Source organism: Pelodiscus sinensis, chromosome 14 (genome assembly GCF_049634645.1).
Source record: "Pelodiscus sinensis isolate JC-2024 chromosome 14, ASM4963464v1, whole genome shotgun sequence".
NCBI classification, from domain to species: domain Eukaryota; kingdom Metazoa; phylum Chordata; order Testudines; family Trionychidae; genus Pelodiscus; species Pelodiscus sinensis.
In genome coordinates, this window is record NC_134724.1 from 30132968 (window position 1) to 30152175 (window position 19208).

General features: G+C 45.1%; 2 protein-coding genes across 12 annotated transcripts in view; one reads left to right on the forward strand and one right to left on the reverse strand.

The window, feature by feature from the left end:
- Positions 1-3186, reverse strand: part of SLTM (SAFB like transcription modulator) — a 49927-nt gene extending 46741 nt beyond the window's left edge. The window contains exons 1-2 of one of the 2 annotated variants that reach the window (XM_075897326.1): positions 2879-3186; positions 1835-1922 (exon numbers count right to left, since the gene is read on the reverse strand). In XM_075897326.1, coding sequence (XP_075753441.1) covers positions 1835-1922; positions 2879-3073 — 283 coding nt within the window. In that variant the 5' untranslated portion in view covers positions 3074-3186. The remainder of the gene's footprint in view (positions 1-1834; positions 1923-2878) is intronic. The other variant, XM_014578979.3, reaches the window with a different exon arrangement.
- A 3390-nt stretch (positions 3187-6576) lies between these two features.
- The window catches only part of RNF111 (ring finger protein 111), an 82756-nt gene continuing 70124 nt past the window's right edge, over positions 6577-19208 (forward strand). For 3 of the 10 annotated variants that reach the window (XR_012895795.1, XM_075897334.1, XM_075897335.1), the window contains exon 1: positions 6578-6989. The gene's annotated coding sequence lies outside the window, so the exon portion shown is untranslated. Of the gene's footprint in view, positions 6990-9202; positions 9299-12907; positions 12968-16451; positions 16606-19208 lie in introns of all 10 variants that reach the window. The other 7 variants (XM_025189948.2, XM_025189969.2, XM_006112449.4 and 4 more) reach the window with 5 other exon arrangements.

A 19208-nucleotide genomic window follows, 5' to 3' on the forward strand; every position in this document is an offset into this window, starting at 1 on the left:
AGAAAATTCCATTATAATAATATTTTATTATTTTTAAAAAAAATGTTTTAATATGTGCAATTATGATCTTGTTGATCATTTGTTTATCATCATCCTTACTTATTTGTGGTCTACTCTTTTAGCTCCGTATATTAGACTGTTATCAGGGGTTCTGCAAAATTATGTCAAGTTTAAAAGGGTTTCATGGACAAATACAATTGGGAAACACTGTTCTATAGTAAAACTGGAAGCTACATCTTAACCAGCAGCTCTCAAAGACTTGGTCCACACAGTAACATCCACAGTAGGTAGAATGACAAGTTGGAGGTCTAGTAGTAATACTATCCAAGAAGGAACCTGTTAGAGGCCAATTTAATAAAAGCATGTGTATATCACTCATGATTTAAAGAGACAAAGAAGAAAGAAGGCAAAATAGTCATCACAGCAGGAAGAGTAACTTGGGTATCAGCTTACTTTTTGCTAAAAACACAACACTGTGTGATAAGGTCAGTATATGTTTCTAAATTTTCAAAGTTCCATACAATTTTCTTAAGTTTTCTCCTTAATAATCAGGGTTGTTAAATTTAGATTAATCAACTAATTGAATCATCGATGAATCATCGATGCCTGCTGAAACATCTGGGCTGGCCCCGCCCCCGGCGCACAGCACATGCGTGGTGCCGGTCCCAGGCGTGTGAGCGGCCTCTGCCCCGGGTGCGCGGCACATGCACGGTGCTGGCCCTGGGCAGCCCCCACCCCCAGGAGCCCGGCGCATGCACGGCCCTGCCCCCAGCAGCCACGAAAGGTTGGGACCACTGGATTAGTGGATAAGGGTGCCTCTGCTTTTGAAATGTAGCAAGAGCCCCAAGGGGGCACAGAGCCAGCGGTGGTCCTGTGCTCCGGAAGACTTTGCTTCTGAAATGTATAAGAGCTCAGAGGGCTCTTGTACATTTCAAAAGCAGGGAGCATAGGGCCAGAGGGGGAATGCTTGTACCCCCTGCTCCCTGAAGCGCTTCTGGTTTTGAAATCTAGCAAAAGCCCAGCTCTTGCTACATTTCAAAGGCATAAGTACCACCAGTTTCACGCTGCGCCTCCGCCTCCCCTCTCCTCCCCTCCCCTCCCCTCCCCATGGAGACGGTGCTGGGGGGAAACCAGCTTTTAAGCCTGCTCCTCCCTTGCTGCCTCTCTATGCTATGAGGCAGTGGGGGGGAGAGGGGGAGAACAATTAATTGAATCACTAGTCGACTAGTCACTTACATCTCTATTAACAATTCAGTAATTTCACAAGACAAAGTGTAATGGACTATTAGAAGCAGAAGCAAAACCAAGTTACAAGTCAATTTTCATTGTTTCTTTTGTGCATTTATCCCAGACAGTACAGATAAGTCTTGTTAAAAAAGTCTCTGCGCAAAAATATTTTGGTATATGACAGACATGCAGTTTTCAGCTATTCAGTGGCTGCTTACTATTATTGGTGTACAGCTCAACTACATGACACTGTCATCCAACTTGCAAAAAGAAAACCTTACACAGAGGCTGAACATTTCCAGAAAAAAAAAAAAGCAGTAAGTAGCAGATATCTGTATAGATGTATGAGTAGTCAATACTGCAGACAGCCCTCAAGTTTGATGGGTTTGGGAAAGGGGAGAGAAGAGAGAACCCTATTTGACTAAAGCTGTAGATAAGTGGACAAAATTGTATCAAGCTCAACTACTCAAATTTTGGGCAGATATGTGCAAGGACTATTTCTCAGCATTCACAACAGGTGAAGAAGTCTTATTTTTAAAACTGACTTTTTTAAAAATTTCAATTCCATAGGTTTTTCATAATATAATTTACATTAACAGGTTTTAACCTTTGCCTTTCGTTGGCTTCTTGTTAGGTGTATCAGCCGAAACAGTTATTTCAATATTATCTGGATCTCCTCCTTCTTCTTCAATAGCCTAAATAAGACAAAATAATCAATATTTTTTCAAGTTTAACTAGAGATTGATAATCAACATCCACAGAAACTAGTTTATTTGTTCTTCCAAAATACAAAGTATTTGACATTCAGATTAGATCCTCTTCTAAAGAGTGGTGGAGGAAGCAACCTCAATTATTAGAGTTACATTTTGTAAAAATGTAACATAGCTCACACAAAAAGGAAAGCTACAGGGCAATTTAAATGTAATGACAACATTTTGGGCAGGTCAAAGCCATAAAAAAATACTGTTACAAGAACATTCCTGAATCTGCACAGGCTGGCAACCCTCACCCCTCACACACATGTAATTTCGTGGCAGACATACCTCGATGCTCAGGGATGTTTGAGAGCTGAAAAAAGCAGACCTCCTTCCGCTACCTACCCTATACAGACCCAATAGAGAAGGGTGCCGAGACAATACATCCATCAAGCGTATCAAGCTAAGCAAATAGCATCAGCCATCTATGCCAACTCTGAGCGGTGACCAAAGAAGGACTAGGGCTGTTTTGCATTGGGAGGGGGGCTCCAGTGCCGTAGAGGCGCCTGCCCATCTGTGCCGGGGTCAGTCCCGCAGGACACGGCTCGCAGGAGTCGCTGCCCGACTTTGGTAGCAAGTTGGCAAATGCACGAAGCTGCTGTCCTGTCAATAAGCAGACCCCTGCCGAAACCGGCCGGATGGCACCAGCCCAGGGCACCTGCGGTCTGGGCACCACGCCCAGTCGCCACCCCCAACCACAAGGATGTAAAGCAGGTGTGAGGCGGGCTCGCTCGCGGCGTTCCCTGCAGGCCAAGAGCCTCCTTCGCCGGGAACGGCAGCGGCTCGCTGGCCGCCGGAGCGCGGAGCCGGGCCGCCCAGCTGCGCCGCGCAAGGCCCAGCAGCCAGAGAGCAAAGTTCGGCCTGGCCAGGCCGCGCGGCCTACGCCGGCCTCTCACCTGCTTGAGCCGGGAGATGAGCACGGTCTTCACGCCGGTGATGTCCAGGTTGCGCCGCTTCAGCTCCGACTTGAGGTCGATGACCCGCAGCTCGGTGATCTTCTTGCTCTCCATCTGTGTTGCCCCCGAAGCAGCGGGAGGCGCTGCGGCACCTCCGGCGGTAGCGGGAGACGAGACGGCGGCAGCGGCGGCCATTTTAGGGCGAGTGAGCGCGACAGCCGCACGCACAATGAAACCCCCTCAGCCACTTGTTCCCTCCCTCCGCCAGGACCCGGATGGCGGCAGCCCAAGCCCGGGCTGAAATGGGCATGCGCGTTGCCCTGCTACCGGATCCCCAATCGAGGCGTAGCTTGAGTCTCTCTCCCCCACAGCGCAGCCTGCGCCTGCGTGCTCCGCTCGGGGGGGTTGGGCGGCGGGGGGCGGGGCAGGACTGAGGGAGAGGCTCCTCTTGTCCCTGATTCCAGCCCTGAGAGCGTTTCAGAAGAGACTAGCGGGAGTGCTGGGGGATGTTCTCTGCACGGCTCCCTGGCTGGCGCCCAATGAGCCTGGACTCAGGGTTACATGCGGGGTTACATGCAGTCAACACCCCCTTCTCTCCCCATGCTCTTATGCGCTGCTGCCTCTGAGTCAGAGGCACCAGCTTGGGGGCACAGGCGAGAATGGGTATGTACAGGGAAACTGTAGCCATAGCCTACATGTTTGGAATAGGGCAAGTGCACATAGTGCCTGTCCATTACAGTTTAAAAGCAGAATGTGTGTGTTTTGGGGCATTACCCATCAAGAGTGGTCTTAAGATTGTGCAGATCCGTGGTCCCCAACCCGGTGCCCGTGGGCGCCATGGCGCCCGCCGGGCTCTTTACATGCATCCGCGGAGCCGTGGTCCCCAACCCGGGTGCGCCGTGCGTGCCCCGGCCCCGGCCCTGGCCCCGGCCCCGGCCTTGGCCCCGCCCCCGGGGGCACTGCGCGTTCCCTTGCCAGCGCCGGCCTTGGCCCCGGCCCCGGGCGCGCAGCGCTTACGGGGGGGGGGGGGGCGCTGGCCCCGGGGCTATGGGGGGGGCCCTGGGCATGCAGCTGGGTGGGCCGCCCCCGGGCGGGCAAGTGTCCCTGCCCCCTGGTGCCCTGTGGGCGAACAGCCACGCCCCCTGGCACCCGACAACCTGAAAAGGTTGGGGACCACTGGTGTAGATATATACCATAACTCTGTATTTCTTGGTTTTCAGAAATTTGTTTTGTCGAACTTAACATTCTGGAAGGTCACAAGGTATCATTAGGTGACTTTAACTCTGCATTAATAAAATTTTTGGCATTTAATTTCTTAGCTTCATTTTCACCTAGGTTTGCAGTTGATACACTGCTGAGGTTAGGTAATTGTCAACCACATTTTTACAGCCCTTCATATCAGGAGCTAACATTACATCGTTACTTCATATTTTACAGATGGGGAAACTGAGGCAAAAAAAACAATTAAATTACTTTCCCAAGGTCACTCAGCAGGTCAGTGGCAGAGCTCAGAATAGTTCTGAACCATTGGCCTTTCCAGTGGGCCATATAGTTGTGATTCCTAATTGCTCCTCCTACCTCCTGCACAGTTTGATATAGTGGACTGTGGATAATGGTCATACTTAAGAATGTTTTCCATGTGAAGTCGTTAATGGGCCCTGGGAGAATCCATGGATGCCATATGATCACCAGTCTAGAATGTCCTCTAACATGGTGGTTGAACTAACTTTTTAGGCATATTAGAGCAGAGTGTTGCTGAGAGTCTTGTACTCTGCCTTGTGCTCACCTCCCCAAATATTTTCAGCTTATCCTCTCCATCTCATTTGGTTGTGGGTTGGTACCCACACATCATCATCAGGCTCAGAGGTGAATGGTCCATTTAACACTTTAGAGATGTTCTGAACGAAAAGAAAATCCACAGGAGAGGAATAAACAGCCTGACAAACTATGAAATTTGTGTGAAGGGGGAAGGCTTCACACATGTGCACAGTTGCCAAATTACACTGGTTCCTCCGGTTATTAAAGTGACACAGGTAAAGTGAGGGCTCTTGAGGTGAGGTGCATGCTGACTGCACCCAACATTGACTGTGAGAGCTGTGTGCTCCCTTTGCATCCAATCAAAGTGCTGGTACAGTTCAATTGACACACCCTGCAAATTCTAGATATGCAAGCACAGTTAGCAAATCTACTCTATGCCAGTAGACCATCTTGGTTACAACATTCTTGTTGCCTGCTGAGATGAAGGAGAGCCACTCATGCAGCCTGCTATCTTAGGCTGCCCGTCGCTTGAGATATTACCAAGCATTTCAAGGAGTGCTACTCCTAGCAGGAGGACTAAAGTCTTTGGTTAATAACATTGTAATTTATTGGGGTAACGTACAATTTTGAGACTCTGGTCTGATAGGGTTGCCAGGTGTCCGGTTTTGAACTGGACAGTCCAGTATTTGAGCTTTCTGTTTGGGAAACAAATTGAGAAAATATAAATGAGAAAATATGAATGTCCGGTATTTTCTAAATGAGATGTAATGTAGATTGTGATGTAATGTCAAGTGTCTGATATTTTTGTTGAAACTATCTGGCAACCCTATGGTCTGATAATTTCAGTCCTGAGTTGATTTCTGTCTGTGAGCAAAAATTTGTTGTTGGCAGAACTTGTGGACTGTAAGAAAGCTGATTTATTTTTGTGGGAGGTTGTATCTTAGGAACCCTTGGTTCAAATGACCACAAATTTGGATCGCTTGTCAAACCCTGGACTTCCATGAAACACCAAAATTAAAGACAATCTGAGACATTGCAGATTTCAGAGCACTTAGAACAGCTAGGTTTTAACCTGAAAGCTGGTCTTAATCTTAACCATAGTGGAACTGGTGTACCATTATAATAAAGAGCCCAGGTATTCTTCACTGGCATCAATCATCCAATGAGGGACAAGGACCCATCCCATATGTAGTTGAACTAAGCTCTACCAGAGCATAGAGAGATGAATCTCTTGACTTTTTAACTAGGTGATACTGAGTAAATGAGAAAAACTAAGTTGGCAAGATTCTCTGTACTTTTTATAATACATCTTTATTTATTTGTATTGTGAAATGAGAAAACTGTTCGGTACCAGTTAATGAAAAATGCTTTAGCATAGGTCTGAATCCAGCACCAGAAACTTCACTGATTGAGCCTTCATAATAAAGAAGAGAATGCTGCAGACTTCTTCTTGCAGGTGTATACATCACTGATCTCTGAGCTATTTTAAAGTAAGCACCTAGTCTTCTTGGTTGCAGAACAAGATGAAGCGATTCAGAAGGGTAGCCCAGTTAGTCTGTAACAGGAAAAACGTAAAAGAAACTAACAGTTTAGTAGCACTTTAAAGTTTTGTTAAAGTGATACCAAACTATTTGTTATTTTTTAAGATGAAGGGAGTGCAGCTGAGAGGCTAGGAAACCACAAATACCCTAATTTATTTAACAATAGCTAGTGATTTCTGACTGAGCCAATCGCATGATGTGTTTTGGCTCTGGCGAAACTGCTTGCCACTCTGCCCTTCTCACGGCCATCCTGAGCGCTCCCACCCTCCACAAGCCAGCCGTGGGCTCAGCACAGCGGCCCTCGCGGTGGCTGCCGCTGCCATTCCCGCCTCCGCCCAAAAGATGGCGCTCTTCAGCACATGCCATGCTACCCGAAGCCCCGCCCAGGCGGAGGAGCCGCACGGAAGGAGGGGTGCTTGGCGCAGCGGCTGCGCTTTGCAGGCTGCTGGAAAGCAGCACTAAGTGTCGTGCCGCGCCTGGGGAGGGAGGGCTTGGCAGCGGCGGTCCGCGCAGGGGGCTGCGCAGCAGACAAAACCTCAACCGCCTTAGGCTGCACTTTCGCCGGGCCCCGGGCGGCTTCGAGCGGGGATTCGGCCAGCGGCGCGAGGGCCGCGTTGCGGGCGGTGCGTGAGGGGCGGCGGGCCACGGGAGCGGGCGTAGCGGAGAAGAAAGCCGGGGCCTGCTGGGCCGGGCCAAGACGAGCTGAGCAGGGTCCTTCCGGTGGCTGACGGCGCCTCTTCCTTGTTCTCCCTTCCCCTTGCTGGGGGCTGTTACCCCGCCCAGCGCCCCCTCCCTCGGCCTTAATGTCCCAGGTACGTTGGGGTCCCCGGGTGGGGGTGGAGCGTAGATGGGGGAGAGGGGGAGGGAGGCGCTGGGGAAGGGAGAAGTCTGTATTGTCCGCCCCAAGGTGTCGGTTGTGCGAAGCTGCGGCTGGTGCTAACGGTGCGATGGGAGGCAGATAAAAGGGTCTCGGGTGAACGGGCCCGTGTGTTGTGTGGGGTGGGTCAGGCCTTTCCTGTGTGAGTGCTAGAGTGACGGTGGGGGAGAGGGATCAGCGTAGGCTCCGCTGACGGAGTTGCCTCAAACTGTGGGGGCAGTTCAGCTGATGGAGACGTACAGTTATTTTTAACCGTCTCATTGGCATGGACGCCAAAACCTTGTCTCCTCAGGGAGGTTAAAGGTGTTGTGTTCTTTTGTTGTTAATTAGCCCAAAATAATCTCCTGAATTTGCTTTTGGTGTGTGTCTATAATACATGCTTCAATTGAAGTAATAGGCCTTCATGACCAAAAATGCGGGCATTTTAAATTTCCATGAAAGAGTACTCACTATGTATATTTGGCATCCATTTCTCATGGCTGTCATTGATTTTCTTTTAGTGGGGTATTTTAGGAGAATGTGGTCTACTCCAGTGTTTTATAGAGGCCTTAAAAAATTTGTTTTTCCTGCTCTACTAATTTCTTTTTGTCATGGATGCTGCAAAAAAAAAAAAAAAAAGAAGTCTGGCTTGTCTTAGGAATCCGAGAAGTTCATGTTTAAAAAGATGCGTTTGGGGTTTTTGATTCTTTTTTTGTCTAGCAAGTTAAATTGCATAGCTGTTTAATGTAAAAGACAATCTTATAATTTGATCGTTTAAAGAAAGAAATTATTTGCTTTACTGTTCAAAATATGGCCTGTTGGTAGACTTTCTAGCAGACTCCGTTGTTTACAGTAGTGCCTGGGGGCTAGCTGAGAACAGGGCCCCACTGTAGTAGATAGTATGCAGCGTTGTAAACAGTCCCTGTCCTGACAAGTGTACAGTCTGAATAGAGGAAACAGGTAAAAGGGTGGGTGTGTGATGGGGCAGGAGGGTAAGAATAAGTTATAATATGCCAGCAGAATGATGACTTGCATTTGTCATGTTAATACTACAGTCTATTAAAAATGTTAGAGGATTAGCTAAACAGAGAGAGAGAGAGAGAGAGGTAAAAGAAGAAAAATGCATGGAAGTTGATGGGGGTGGCTGAGGCATAGGGATAGATTGAGGCACTCTGGCCTCTCTTCTGATTGAGACGATCCAGAGTCAAAACTCATCAGATGACTGCCCACACCTGTGGGTACAAGGTTATGCTACACTACCTTCTGAGGCTCCTTGTGGGTAGCTTAGAGTTCACCAGAGCTAGCCAGCACAGACAGCAATTTGCCTCTCTATATTAAGGTCTAACTATCATGTTGAACAAAAACGTAGCCTTTTTCCCTACTGTGGATAAGTCTTAAGAGCAGGGGAGGTCTTTTGATCAAGAATAACATACGTTAATAAATTTAGTCTCTGTGAATATGTATTCAGGGTTTCATGTACATAAGCGAAAACCTGTTCTGTTTTTTCAAAGAGGAATATTCTTTATACATCAGTTTACACATCTTCTGCTTTGGTAGTAACTTTCTATTTAGATAGCTCAGTTAATGGTTTTATTTTTCACAGAATGTTGAACCTAAAAGCTGAATTGTCAGATAAATGAGATAATGGCAATAATTTTAAGAGGGAGAAACTTAATTCAGATGTAAACAAGACTAATAGTACGGGGTGAACCAGCCATGATGCAGGTAGTTACTGCACAAATGCTTTTCAAACAGCTCTACCAATGTGTCTTAATCCCGATCTGCAGTGCACATACTATTCTTGTTCTAATCTAGACTTTTGTCCTAAATCTACAAACCTACATATTGAACCAGATTGATTTTGTGATATTTAGTTTGAATCTGCAAAGAATTTTTTTTTCACTTGGACTCTTTGAACTCAAGTTTATTCTCTCCCACTGGAGTTCTGAGCTATTTAAGAACTTGTCTAGATAGACATATTATAGCTACAGCAGTATAACTGTAGACTTTAATTTCCCCATGAGGACAAGCGACAAATTGGGTCTTGAAACATCTACCAGACACTTACTAGATGGACAGTTACTAATCCTATCAGCAAGAGATGAAAAATGAAGGGCTAATGGTACTTCATCCCTTCTTATTTCTGTCTTTCCTGATTGTTGACAACAGAAAAATGTCTGCTATTACCAGAGAGTCTCATAGCTATATTGTACTGGAAGAAATGGAAGAAGTCTCTGATGCACTTCCCCAACAACCATAAGCTAGGTATTCCTCTCTAATGAGTAACTTGTGTATGCTTCTGCCTGCAGCTATAAAAAGCAACATCATGAAATTGTTCTAATTGTTGATAGTTTCACTGTCATGTGCAAAATTCTCACAAACTCTGGTAGTGATAAATGTTTCATTTTGCTGCTTAGAGAAGATATGATGAGCAGCAGTGAGTTGTCTTCAGATTCATGATGGGACTACATCTGTATATGTGGTTTATGTTTGGACATTTTTTGGCAGCCATAAGTACTAGATAATTTTATTTTAAATGAAAGTTTGATTTTGCAAAGTGGATAGCTCTGATAAGTGATAGCTCTGGCAAACCTCTTCTCACTTCCCTGGAAATATACATCTAGTATGTTGAAGCCTTAAATCAGCACTTGACCAAAGGTTACAAAACTTTTTTTTTTTTATTCTGTTGTAAAGTAGCTTCTGGATTCATTACTGTTGTATTTGCCTTAGAGATCACTGAAGCTTTACGTCCTTCCTGGGCTTTCAAATAGTAATGCTTACATTTTAAAACCATGATTTACATAGTGCTAACCAAGTATGTTTCAACCAAGCTGAAGTTAAGAATACTAAATGTAAGGGTAAAAATTAAAACTGCAGTTTTTGTAACAGTGTACAGGCAGTCCCCGACTTACGTGGATCCGACTTATGTCGGATCCGCACTTACGAATGGAGCTTTCTCGCCCTGGAGCTCACAGGCAGCGGTCCCGCCACCTCAACCTCTGGGGCGAGAAAAGCTGCTCCCGGTGCCCCTAGTCTCCTGGGGACCGTCTCCAGCAGACCAGGGGCACCGGGAGCAAAGCTGCAGCAGCGGTGGGTTCCCGTGCTTCTGAGACTTTGCTCTGGCAAAGCCTCAGAGGCGCGGGACCCCACCGCCGCTGCGGCTTTGCTCCCCGTGTCCCTGGTCTGCTGTGGGGGGGGGCGCAGCTAGTGTGCCCCCCCCCCCCCAGCAGATCAGGCTTTTGTTGTGGACCCTGGGGCAGAGCAGCTAGGGCGCTGCCGGTTGGTCCCACAGCGCCGCTCTGGGCACTACTGGACCAACCCGGTAGCACTCCAGCTGCTCTGCCCCAGGCGTCCTGATTCAGCCACTGCTGGTCAGTTTCAGCAGCGGCTGAATCAGGACGCCTGGGGCAGAGCAGCTGGGGTGCTGCTGGGTTGGTCCAGTAGCGCTGAGGAGCGGCGCTACTGGAGCAACCCAGCAGCACCCCAGCTTCTCTGCCCCAGGCGTCTCCAAGTCAGCCACTGCTGAAACTGACCAGCGCTGACTACAGGAAGCCCGAGGCAGAGTTGCTCTGCCCCAGGCTTCCTGGAATCAGCTGCTGATCAGTTTCAGCAGCAGCTGACTTGGGGATGCTTGGGGTTCTTAAGTTGAATCTGTATGTAAGTCAGAACTGGCGGTCAGTTTCAGCAGCGGCTAAATCTGGACGCCAGTTCTGACTTACATACAGATTAAACTTAAGAACAAACCTACAGTCCCTATTTTGTACGTAACCGGGGACTGCCTGTATTGACAAGATGAGATTAATAATTGGGCAGTTTTCTGCCAAATCAGTTGAATTGCTAAAATACAACTAACTTCAGTGCCTGTTGTATTTTTTTCCTGTTGCTAATAATGTGGTTGACTCTTACAGTAGAAATGATTGGGTATGTTTACGTAAAGAAATATATTGCCAAGTCAACTAATTAAAATATGCCATCTTAGACTTGAGTTCACTGGGTTTTTTTAAGTATATTTATGAAATCTTGGCTACCAGTGAAAATGTGTCATAGTATTGCCTCTTTTACTTTCAGGTAACCTGTAGTATATGAAAATGTCTTTTCTCTGTCACTGTCAATAAGGCAACCTCCATAAATCTTCTGTCACTCATTTTATACTCATTGTTACCATCAAGTGTACTGTACTTTGTGTAGGTATAATTCCTTCTGCTTTTCTGTAACAGTTGGGTATCTGTGAGCTTAATGGAGAAACAGTCACAAACTTTGAAAATTCCTTAAGTGGCTAGCTATTTCATAGTGTTCAAATGTCTTACCAGCTTCCTACAACTTGCTCTTACTAAACTTAATAAATATTGTAATACCTCTCTCCTTACCTTCTTACTCACAGATTACTAGGGAACAGTGTGCTTCTGTACCTGGCTGTAGACAGTAGTAGATAATCTGGGATCTGGTAAAGAATTAAATGCAATACAATATAATATAATTTTTCAGACTCTTGAATCTATTATTTGCATATCTTGAACTTGCTATGGCCATTTCTGAAATTTGGTTTTAAGCTTGTGTAATTGGTTTAGAGCGAAATTTAATAAAATATGCATAATCATTGAATACTTACGATGATTATAGGGAGGAATCCGGTTAAAGGTGTTAACTTTAAAACAAGTATGTTAGTGTTCTAGTGTCTTTTTTCTTACCTTTCAATTACAAATACAATTACACCTCACAATATTTATCATTACAGTAGCAGTTTTTGAGTTTAAGTAATTCTGTTTTGAATGCAATCCATAATGAAGTGAATTCAACCTTAAATATGGCACTATCTTTAACTTGCCTGATTGTGAATGCATGTTGGTATTCATAAATGGCTGTCAAGTTTTCCCATTACTCTAGGGCTATGTCTACACTCACGGCTTCTTGCGTGAGAAATATGCAAATGAGACTTAAGCGTGTACTATTGCCAAGCCTCATTTGCATACCTAATGAGCTGCCATTTTTGCAGAAGAGGCTCTTGCACCAGAAGGAGCTGTCTACACTGCCCCTTCTTGTGCAAGAAAAACCCTCTTGCGCAATGCTGTTTCCCGAAAATAATCGGCATAGAAGCATTGTGCAAGAGGGTTTTTCTTTTGCAAGAAGGGCCAGTGTAGACAGCTCCTTCTGGCGTAAGAGCCTCTTCTGCAAAAATGGCGGCTCATTAGGTATGCAAATGAGGCGTGGCGATATTCGACACTTAGCCTCATTAGCAGGGCTTGTTGAACCATGGTGAGCCCCACTTGCCAGCTGCACTGTCCGGCAATCTGCGCATGCGCAGATCGCCCGAACCCAGCTCTTCTGGGTTGCTATCTACTCGCCACAGGCGAGTAGATTGTATTATTTGTTGAGCCCTGCTCATTAGCATATTTCTCGCGCAGCGAGTGTACACACAGCCTAGGAGGCATGTGAGACCTCCAGAATGTTGGCACTGTAGGATGAGCCTTTACTTTATTCTTGATCCTGTTTTTTTAGCTATGGACCTTTTATACTGTTTCCTGGTTTAGTCCTAACTTTTTTGTTGTATTTCTTGCTAGGGCTTCTCCTCTGATCTAATAGTTATATTGGAAATGAAACTGAAGAAGTAAAGTTCTAATAATGAACATGATATAGTAAATGTGTGGGGAACTCTAACTATACATCTTGATATAGTTTAAAATATTTCCGTTCATTTCTTTTAAAGTAAACATTCTGTATGTTAAATCAGAACTCAACAGCACTGTATAAGGCCTGGGCTACACTAACAAGCTAAGCTGACCCAGCATATGAAAAATCTACACCTTTGAACAATGTATTTAAGATTACCTGACTATGTAGACAATGCTAGCTTGACAGATTTTTTTTTCTGTCTAGCTGTGCCTTTGTAGAGGTGGATTACCTATGCTGATGGGAGAACTAGTGCTGTTGGCAAAGGTCAGTGTTTTTCAACCAGTGGTACGAGTACCCCTAAGAGTACTCGAGAGAAGTCTGGGGGATTTGTCAACACAACTGAAATTTGGAGAAAACTGAATTTTTGTTTTAAGTTTTACTGCACTTTATTTTTGTGCTTTTTACACCCAAAAATTTCATCACCTGCCTGGCTACGATTAAGTTGTTTAAACAAATGTGTTGCAATGGTAGTAAAAAATGTGTGTGACTGAAAACTGTAGGTACTGGGAGCACTTAAAAAAAATTAAGGGGTACTTGATAAAAAAAAAAGGTTGAGAAACATCACTGAAGGACTACATCACTGAAGGATGTCTCATTTAGGTCTTGTTTTCATTTAAAATACTATGTAACCATTTCCTTATGCACTGCCTTGATGGGCAAAAAAGATTGCTTTTAAAATTGTTAGCTCAAGTATAGTTACCTTAGCGCAATTAAAGTTAAGGTGCAGGCTAATATATATGGATGAGGTTTATCTGTGTATGTGCATTTGTGTGTCTGAGTTCATCTGTTCAAGAACTCCTCCTAAAAGGTAAGAGCTAGGGCCACCAAATTTGGTATGCAGCTTCCTCTTATTCTAACTTAAAGCAAGGCCACTCTTTGATTGTGCCAGAAAAATGGGAAGTTTTGAGAATGGAATTGTTTTCCAGAACATGGAAAAAAAGTTGGCAGAGAGGTGAGGGATTCCTTGGTGAGCTTTAAAACAAAAAGGAAGCTTACAAGAAGTGGAAACTTGGACAGATGACTAGGGAGGAGTCTAAATATATAAATATAACCTGGTGACAAATGATGTGGGAAAAGCTGAAGTACTCAATGCTTTCTTTGCCTCTGTCTTCACGGACAAGGTCAGCTCCCAGACTAATGCACGACTAGACAATGCAGTAGGGGAAGGAGGTGGACAACCCAGGGTATGGAAAGAACAAGTTAGGAACTATTTAGAAAAGCTAGACATACACAAATCCATGGGTCCAGATTTAATGCATCCGAGGGTACTGAGGGAGTTGGCAAATGTCACTGCGGAGCCTTTAGCCATTATCTTTGAAAACTCGTGGCGATCGGGAGAGATCCCGAATGATTGGAAAAAGGCAAATGTAGTGTCCATCTTTTAAAAAGGGAAGAAGGACAATCCAGGGAACTATAGACCAGTCAGTCCCCGGGAAAAAAATCATGGAGGGGATTGTCCAGGAATCCATTTTGAGGCACTTGAAAGAGGGGAAAGTGATCAGGAATAGTCAGCATGGATTCACCAAGGGCAAGTTGTGCCTGGCCAATCTGATAAGCTTCTATGATGAGGTTTAAGGCTTTGTGGATATGGGAAAGTCAGTGGATGTGATATACCTTGACTTGAGCAAAGCTTTTTATATGGTCTCCCACAATATTCTTGCTAGCAAGTTAAGGGAGTATGGATTGGATAAATGGACTGTAAGATGGCTAGAAAGCTGGCTAGACTGTCGGGCCCAATGGGTAGTGATCAACAGCTCGATGTCAGGTTGGCGGTTGGTTTCTAGTAGACTACCCCAAGGATCTGTTCTACCGGTTTTGTTCAACGTTTTTATTAATGACCTGGAGAAAGAAATGGATTGTACCATCAGCAAGTTTGCAAATGACACTAAGCTAGGGGGAGAGGTAGATACTCTGGAGGGCAGGAATAGGGTCCAGAGTGACCTAGACAGATTAGAGGATTGGGCTAAAAGAAATCTAATGAGGTTCAATAAGGACAACTGTAGAGTCCTGCACTTGGGACGGAAGAATCCCAAGCATTGTTACAGGCTGGGAACTGAATGGCTAAGTAGCAGTTCTGCAGAAAAGGACCTGGGGATCACAGTGGATGAGAAGCTGGATATGAGTCAACAGTATGCCCATGTAGCCAAGAAGGTTAATGGCATATTAGGGTGCATTAGGAGGAGCATTTCCTGCAGATCTAGAGAAGTGATTATTTCCATGTATTCAGCTCTGATGAGGCCACAGCTGGAGTATTGTGTCCAGTTCTTGGCCCCCTCTTATAGAAAGGATGTGGATGCATTGGAGAAGGTCCATTTGGGTGGCCAGAATGATTAGGGGGCTGGAGCGCATGACCTATGAGGAGAGACTGAGGGGTTTGGGTTTGCTTAGTCTGCAGAAGAGAAGAACAAGCGGGGTGGGGGGGGGCGGTAGGATTTGATAGCAGCCTTCAGTTTCCTGAAGGGAGGTTCCAAAGAGGATGGAGAGAGTAGTTGTGACGGATGGCTGAACAAGGAGCAGTGGTCTCAAGTTACAGAGGGAGATGTCTAGGTTGGGTATTAGGAATAACTGTTTCACTAGGAGGGTGGTGAAGGACTGGAATGGGTTTCCTAGGGAGGTGATGGAATCTCCATCCCTAGAGGTTTTTAAGTCTCTGCTTGACAAAGCCCTGGCTGGGTTGACTTAGTTGGGATTGGTCCTGCCTTGGGCAGGGGGCTGGACTTGATGACCTCCTGAGGTCTCTTTCAGCTCTATGATTCTATGATACACTGACCAAAGCAGGGAGTGAATGCAGAGTGATCACTGGTACCACCAGTAAGCGAGTGGCCAGCTGGTAACGGGGATCTGCAGCTGGGTGCACAAGTGGCTCCTTTGCCCCAAAACAGTGCTAAGGGGTGGGAAGTCTCCTCACCCTCTCTGCCCCCATCACTTCTCACCCCACCTCCCTGAAAAGAGGCCTTGAACAGGCTGCTGCCTGTTTGCAGGGGTGGGAGATGCTGCAGGCTGAACCCTGGCCCTTTCTGCTGTAGGAAGAGAAAAGCTCCCACCAGACTGTCCTCCAGAGGGCAGGGTGTGGCTCTGTCTTCTCTGGACAAGCCAGTGAGCAGGATGCATTGTCTCTATTGTCCTGGGGTTACTCCTGGGGAGGAGCCAGCAGTCATGCCCATCTCTTGCCCTGAGCCCCCTCTGCCCAGACCATCCTCCTCACCTGCTGCACTGACTCCTGCACCCCACTCCTTTCCCTGAGCTTTTCCTTACCTCACAACCATCACTCCCGCACCCTCTCCACATCCTCACCCCCTATCCTGAGCCACTTCTTAACCTCCCACCCTGATTCCTGCACCATGCTCACGACCTCCTGCCCTGCGGCCCCCACATTCCCAAGGTGCTGCATAAATAATATAAGTGGCTGTGATCTAATATTTGACATTTTGCATACTAAAAATCTCAGCTTCTAGAACAGGGGTGGGGAACCTAAGGCCTGGGAGCTGGATGTGGCCCCCAGCTTGCCTGGATCCAGCCTTTGAAGTGGTTCAGGACTCCCCTGAGCACTGTGGAGCCTGTACTGGTGCTCCAGCCCCTCTGCTTTCCCCCTGGTGTTGGAGCACACGAAATCTAATAGACTGCCTTCTCTCCCCCGTGCCCTCCCCCCCGACTTTGGTGCGTGAAGGGACTATACAGAGCATCTTTCTGCTTTTCAGTTGAGGGGCCATGTCAGTGAGCGTTTGTTTTGTTTCTCACTTGTGTGCAGCCTCCAACTGATGATTCTGTGGATCAGAGGTTCCTGACACACACAAGATTCCTCACCTCTGTTCTAGAAGTTTAATGGAAAATCCCAGGTGATCCTTCTTGATAGGCTCCATGTAACGATCTAGCTTGTGGGATAATAGCCTTCATTTTAAAGGGTAAGGAAACAGAATCTGGAAAGGCATACTTAGGCATTAATCTTAATCTAAAGATACTGGTTTGAAGACTAAAAGATATGAATTAGTGTAAATTGTCGTACTTCTATTAGAATGAATAGGTTTTTTTCATATAATCAAAAACAGTCCTGGTAATACACTGCTTCAAATGCATGTTTGTTTTGGAAAGCAAATATGTAAAAACACATTCAAAAGTATTCTCACTATAGATTCTTCATTATTTAATATCAGGGATAGATTTCCTGTGTTGTAGTGGCAGTAGACTTCAAGGAGTTGTAGGATATTGTTTTGTGGTGTTTTTTTGTTTAATATCCTTTACTGGTATCTCAAACTGCTCACTGTAGTAGACAAAATAGAAACCCAACAAATTCATTAGGAATTCAAAATCTTGTAACTAATACTGTCTGCAAAATTTTCTTTAACTGATACATCTTAAAACAGTTATCTCAAGACTATTAGTTGAGTTGCTTCATTTGTAAATGCATTACAGTATATTGCCAGTGTAAGACGAGGAATGTTCAAGACTAGTCGACTATCCAAGAAAAAGTCTATATTGGAGTCTGGTGTGAAGTGACAATAATTAGTTGACCAATTTCTAAATGACCAAATCTACTATTTAGCTAATCTGCAATCCCAGTGGGCAAGGGAATAATAAACCTGGTCTTAAAACCAGCAGCGATGTTGCACAGTTAATCTTAACCAGTGCACCTTGAATTCACCTGCCATTATAAAACCAGTGTTTAAAGAATCCATTTAGAAAGGAAACTTCTGGGAGTGAGAAACTGGGATTAAGCTGTTACATTTTGTAGAAACTAATTGACCATTAAAGACAGATAACTAACCCTTCAGATTTTCTTGCAACTATATAAAATGTGAAGTGAATCAATACTAACTTTCTGTTTCAGTATTTATGATTCTATTCTTAGTTTGCTGGAGCAGCAGCAGATTGAAACTGAAAAGGCTCCACAGTTTCATTTCCCTCAGGGCTCCGAGAAAAAGCAGTTAAACTGAGAAAATCAGGTTAACATCACTTTGCTGCTTATTACGAAAGCTATGAGCAGGCATAGCAGAGATATGTGCTAGCCATTCATAGGATTAGGAAAGCGTAGATTAGGACTACCATACTCTAAGGTACAATAATGGAGGCCTTCCCTTAAAATGAAACCAACAAAAAAGATACTCTGAATGAAATGAAGTAACCTGTTTCCTCCATCCAGCAGCCAGATTCATACTAAAATATCCTCTAAGTAGAAGAAAATATGAAAGAGCACCTAAACATGGTCAAGGAAGCATTGTGGTAGGAAGTGTGGTACCCTTGTCTTTCTAGCAGCTGGGTGTGGTAGATCATAGAACACTAGGACTGGAAGGGACCTCGAGAAGTCATCAAGTCCAGTCCCCTGCCCTCATGGCAGGACGCAGTACTGTCTAGACCATCCCTGATAGACATTTATCTAACCTACTCTTAAATATCTCTAGAGATGGAGATTCCACAACCTCCCTGAGCAATTTATTCCAGTGTTGAACCACCCTGACCGCAACTTTCTAATGTCCAACCTGAACCTCCCTTTCTGCAGTTTAAGCCCGTTGCTGCTTGTTCTTCCTGGCCTCTGAGGACAGAACAATTTTTCTCCCTCCTCTTTGTGCATCCTTTCAGATATCTGAAAACCACTATCATGTCCCCTCTCAGTCTTCTCTTTTCCAAAGTTAACAAGCCCAATTCTTTCAGTATTTCTTCATAGGTCATGTTCTCTCGACCTTTAATCATTCTTGTTGCTCTTCTCTGGACATTGTCCAAATCTTTCTTGAAATGTGGTGCCCAGAACTGGACACAATACTCCAACTGATGCCTAATCAGCACAGAGTAGAGCAGAAGAATGACTTCTCGTGTCTTGCTCACAACACACCTGTTAATGCATCCCAGAATCATGTTTGCTTTTTTTTGCAACAGTGTCACACTGTGACTCGTATTTAGCTTGTGGTCCACTATGACCCCTAGATCTCTTTCTGCAGTCGTCCTCCCTAGACAGTCGCTTCCCATTCTGTATGTGTGGGATTGATTGTTCCTTCCTAAATGGAGTACTTTCCATTTGTACTTCATCCTGTTTACCTGAGACCATTTCTCCAATTTGTCCAGATCTTTTTGAATTATGATCCTACCCTCCAAAGCAGTTACTACCCCTCCCAGCTTTGTATCATCTGCAAACTTAATAAGTGTACTCTCTATGCTGATATTTAAATTGTTGATGAAGATATTGAACAGAACCGGTCCCAAAACAGACCCCTGCAGAACCCCACTTGTGATATCTTTCCAGCAGGATTGTCAACTGTTAATAACTACTCTCTGAGATCGGTTATCCAGCCAGTTATGTGCCCACCTTTATAGTAGCCCCATCTAAGTTTTATTTGCCTTGTTTATTGATAAGAATATCATGTGAGACCATATCAAATGCCTTAGTAAGGTCTAGGTATACCATGTCTACCGCTTCTCCCTTATCCACAAGACTCGTTATCCTATCAAAGAAAGCTATCAGATTGGTTTGATATGATTTGTTCTTTACAAATCCATGCTGGCTGTTCCCTATCAC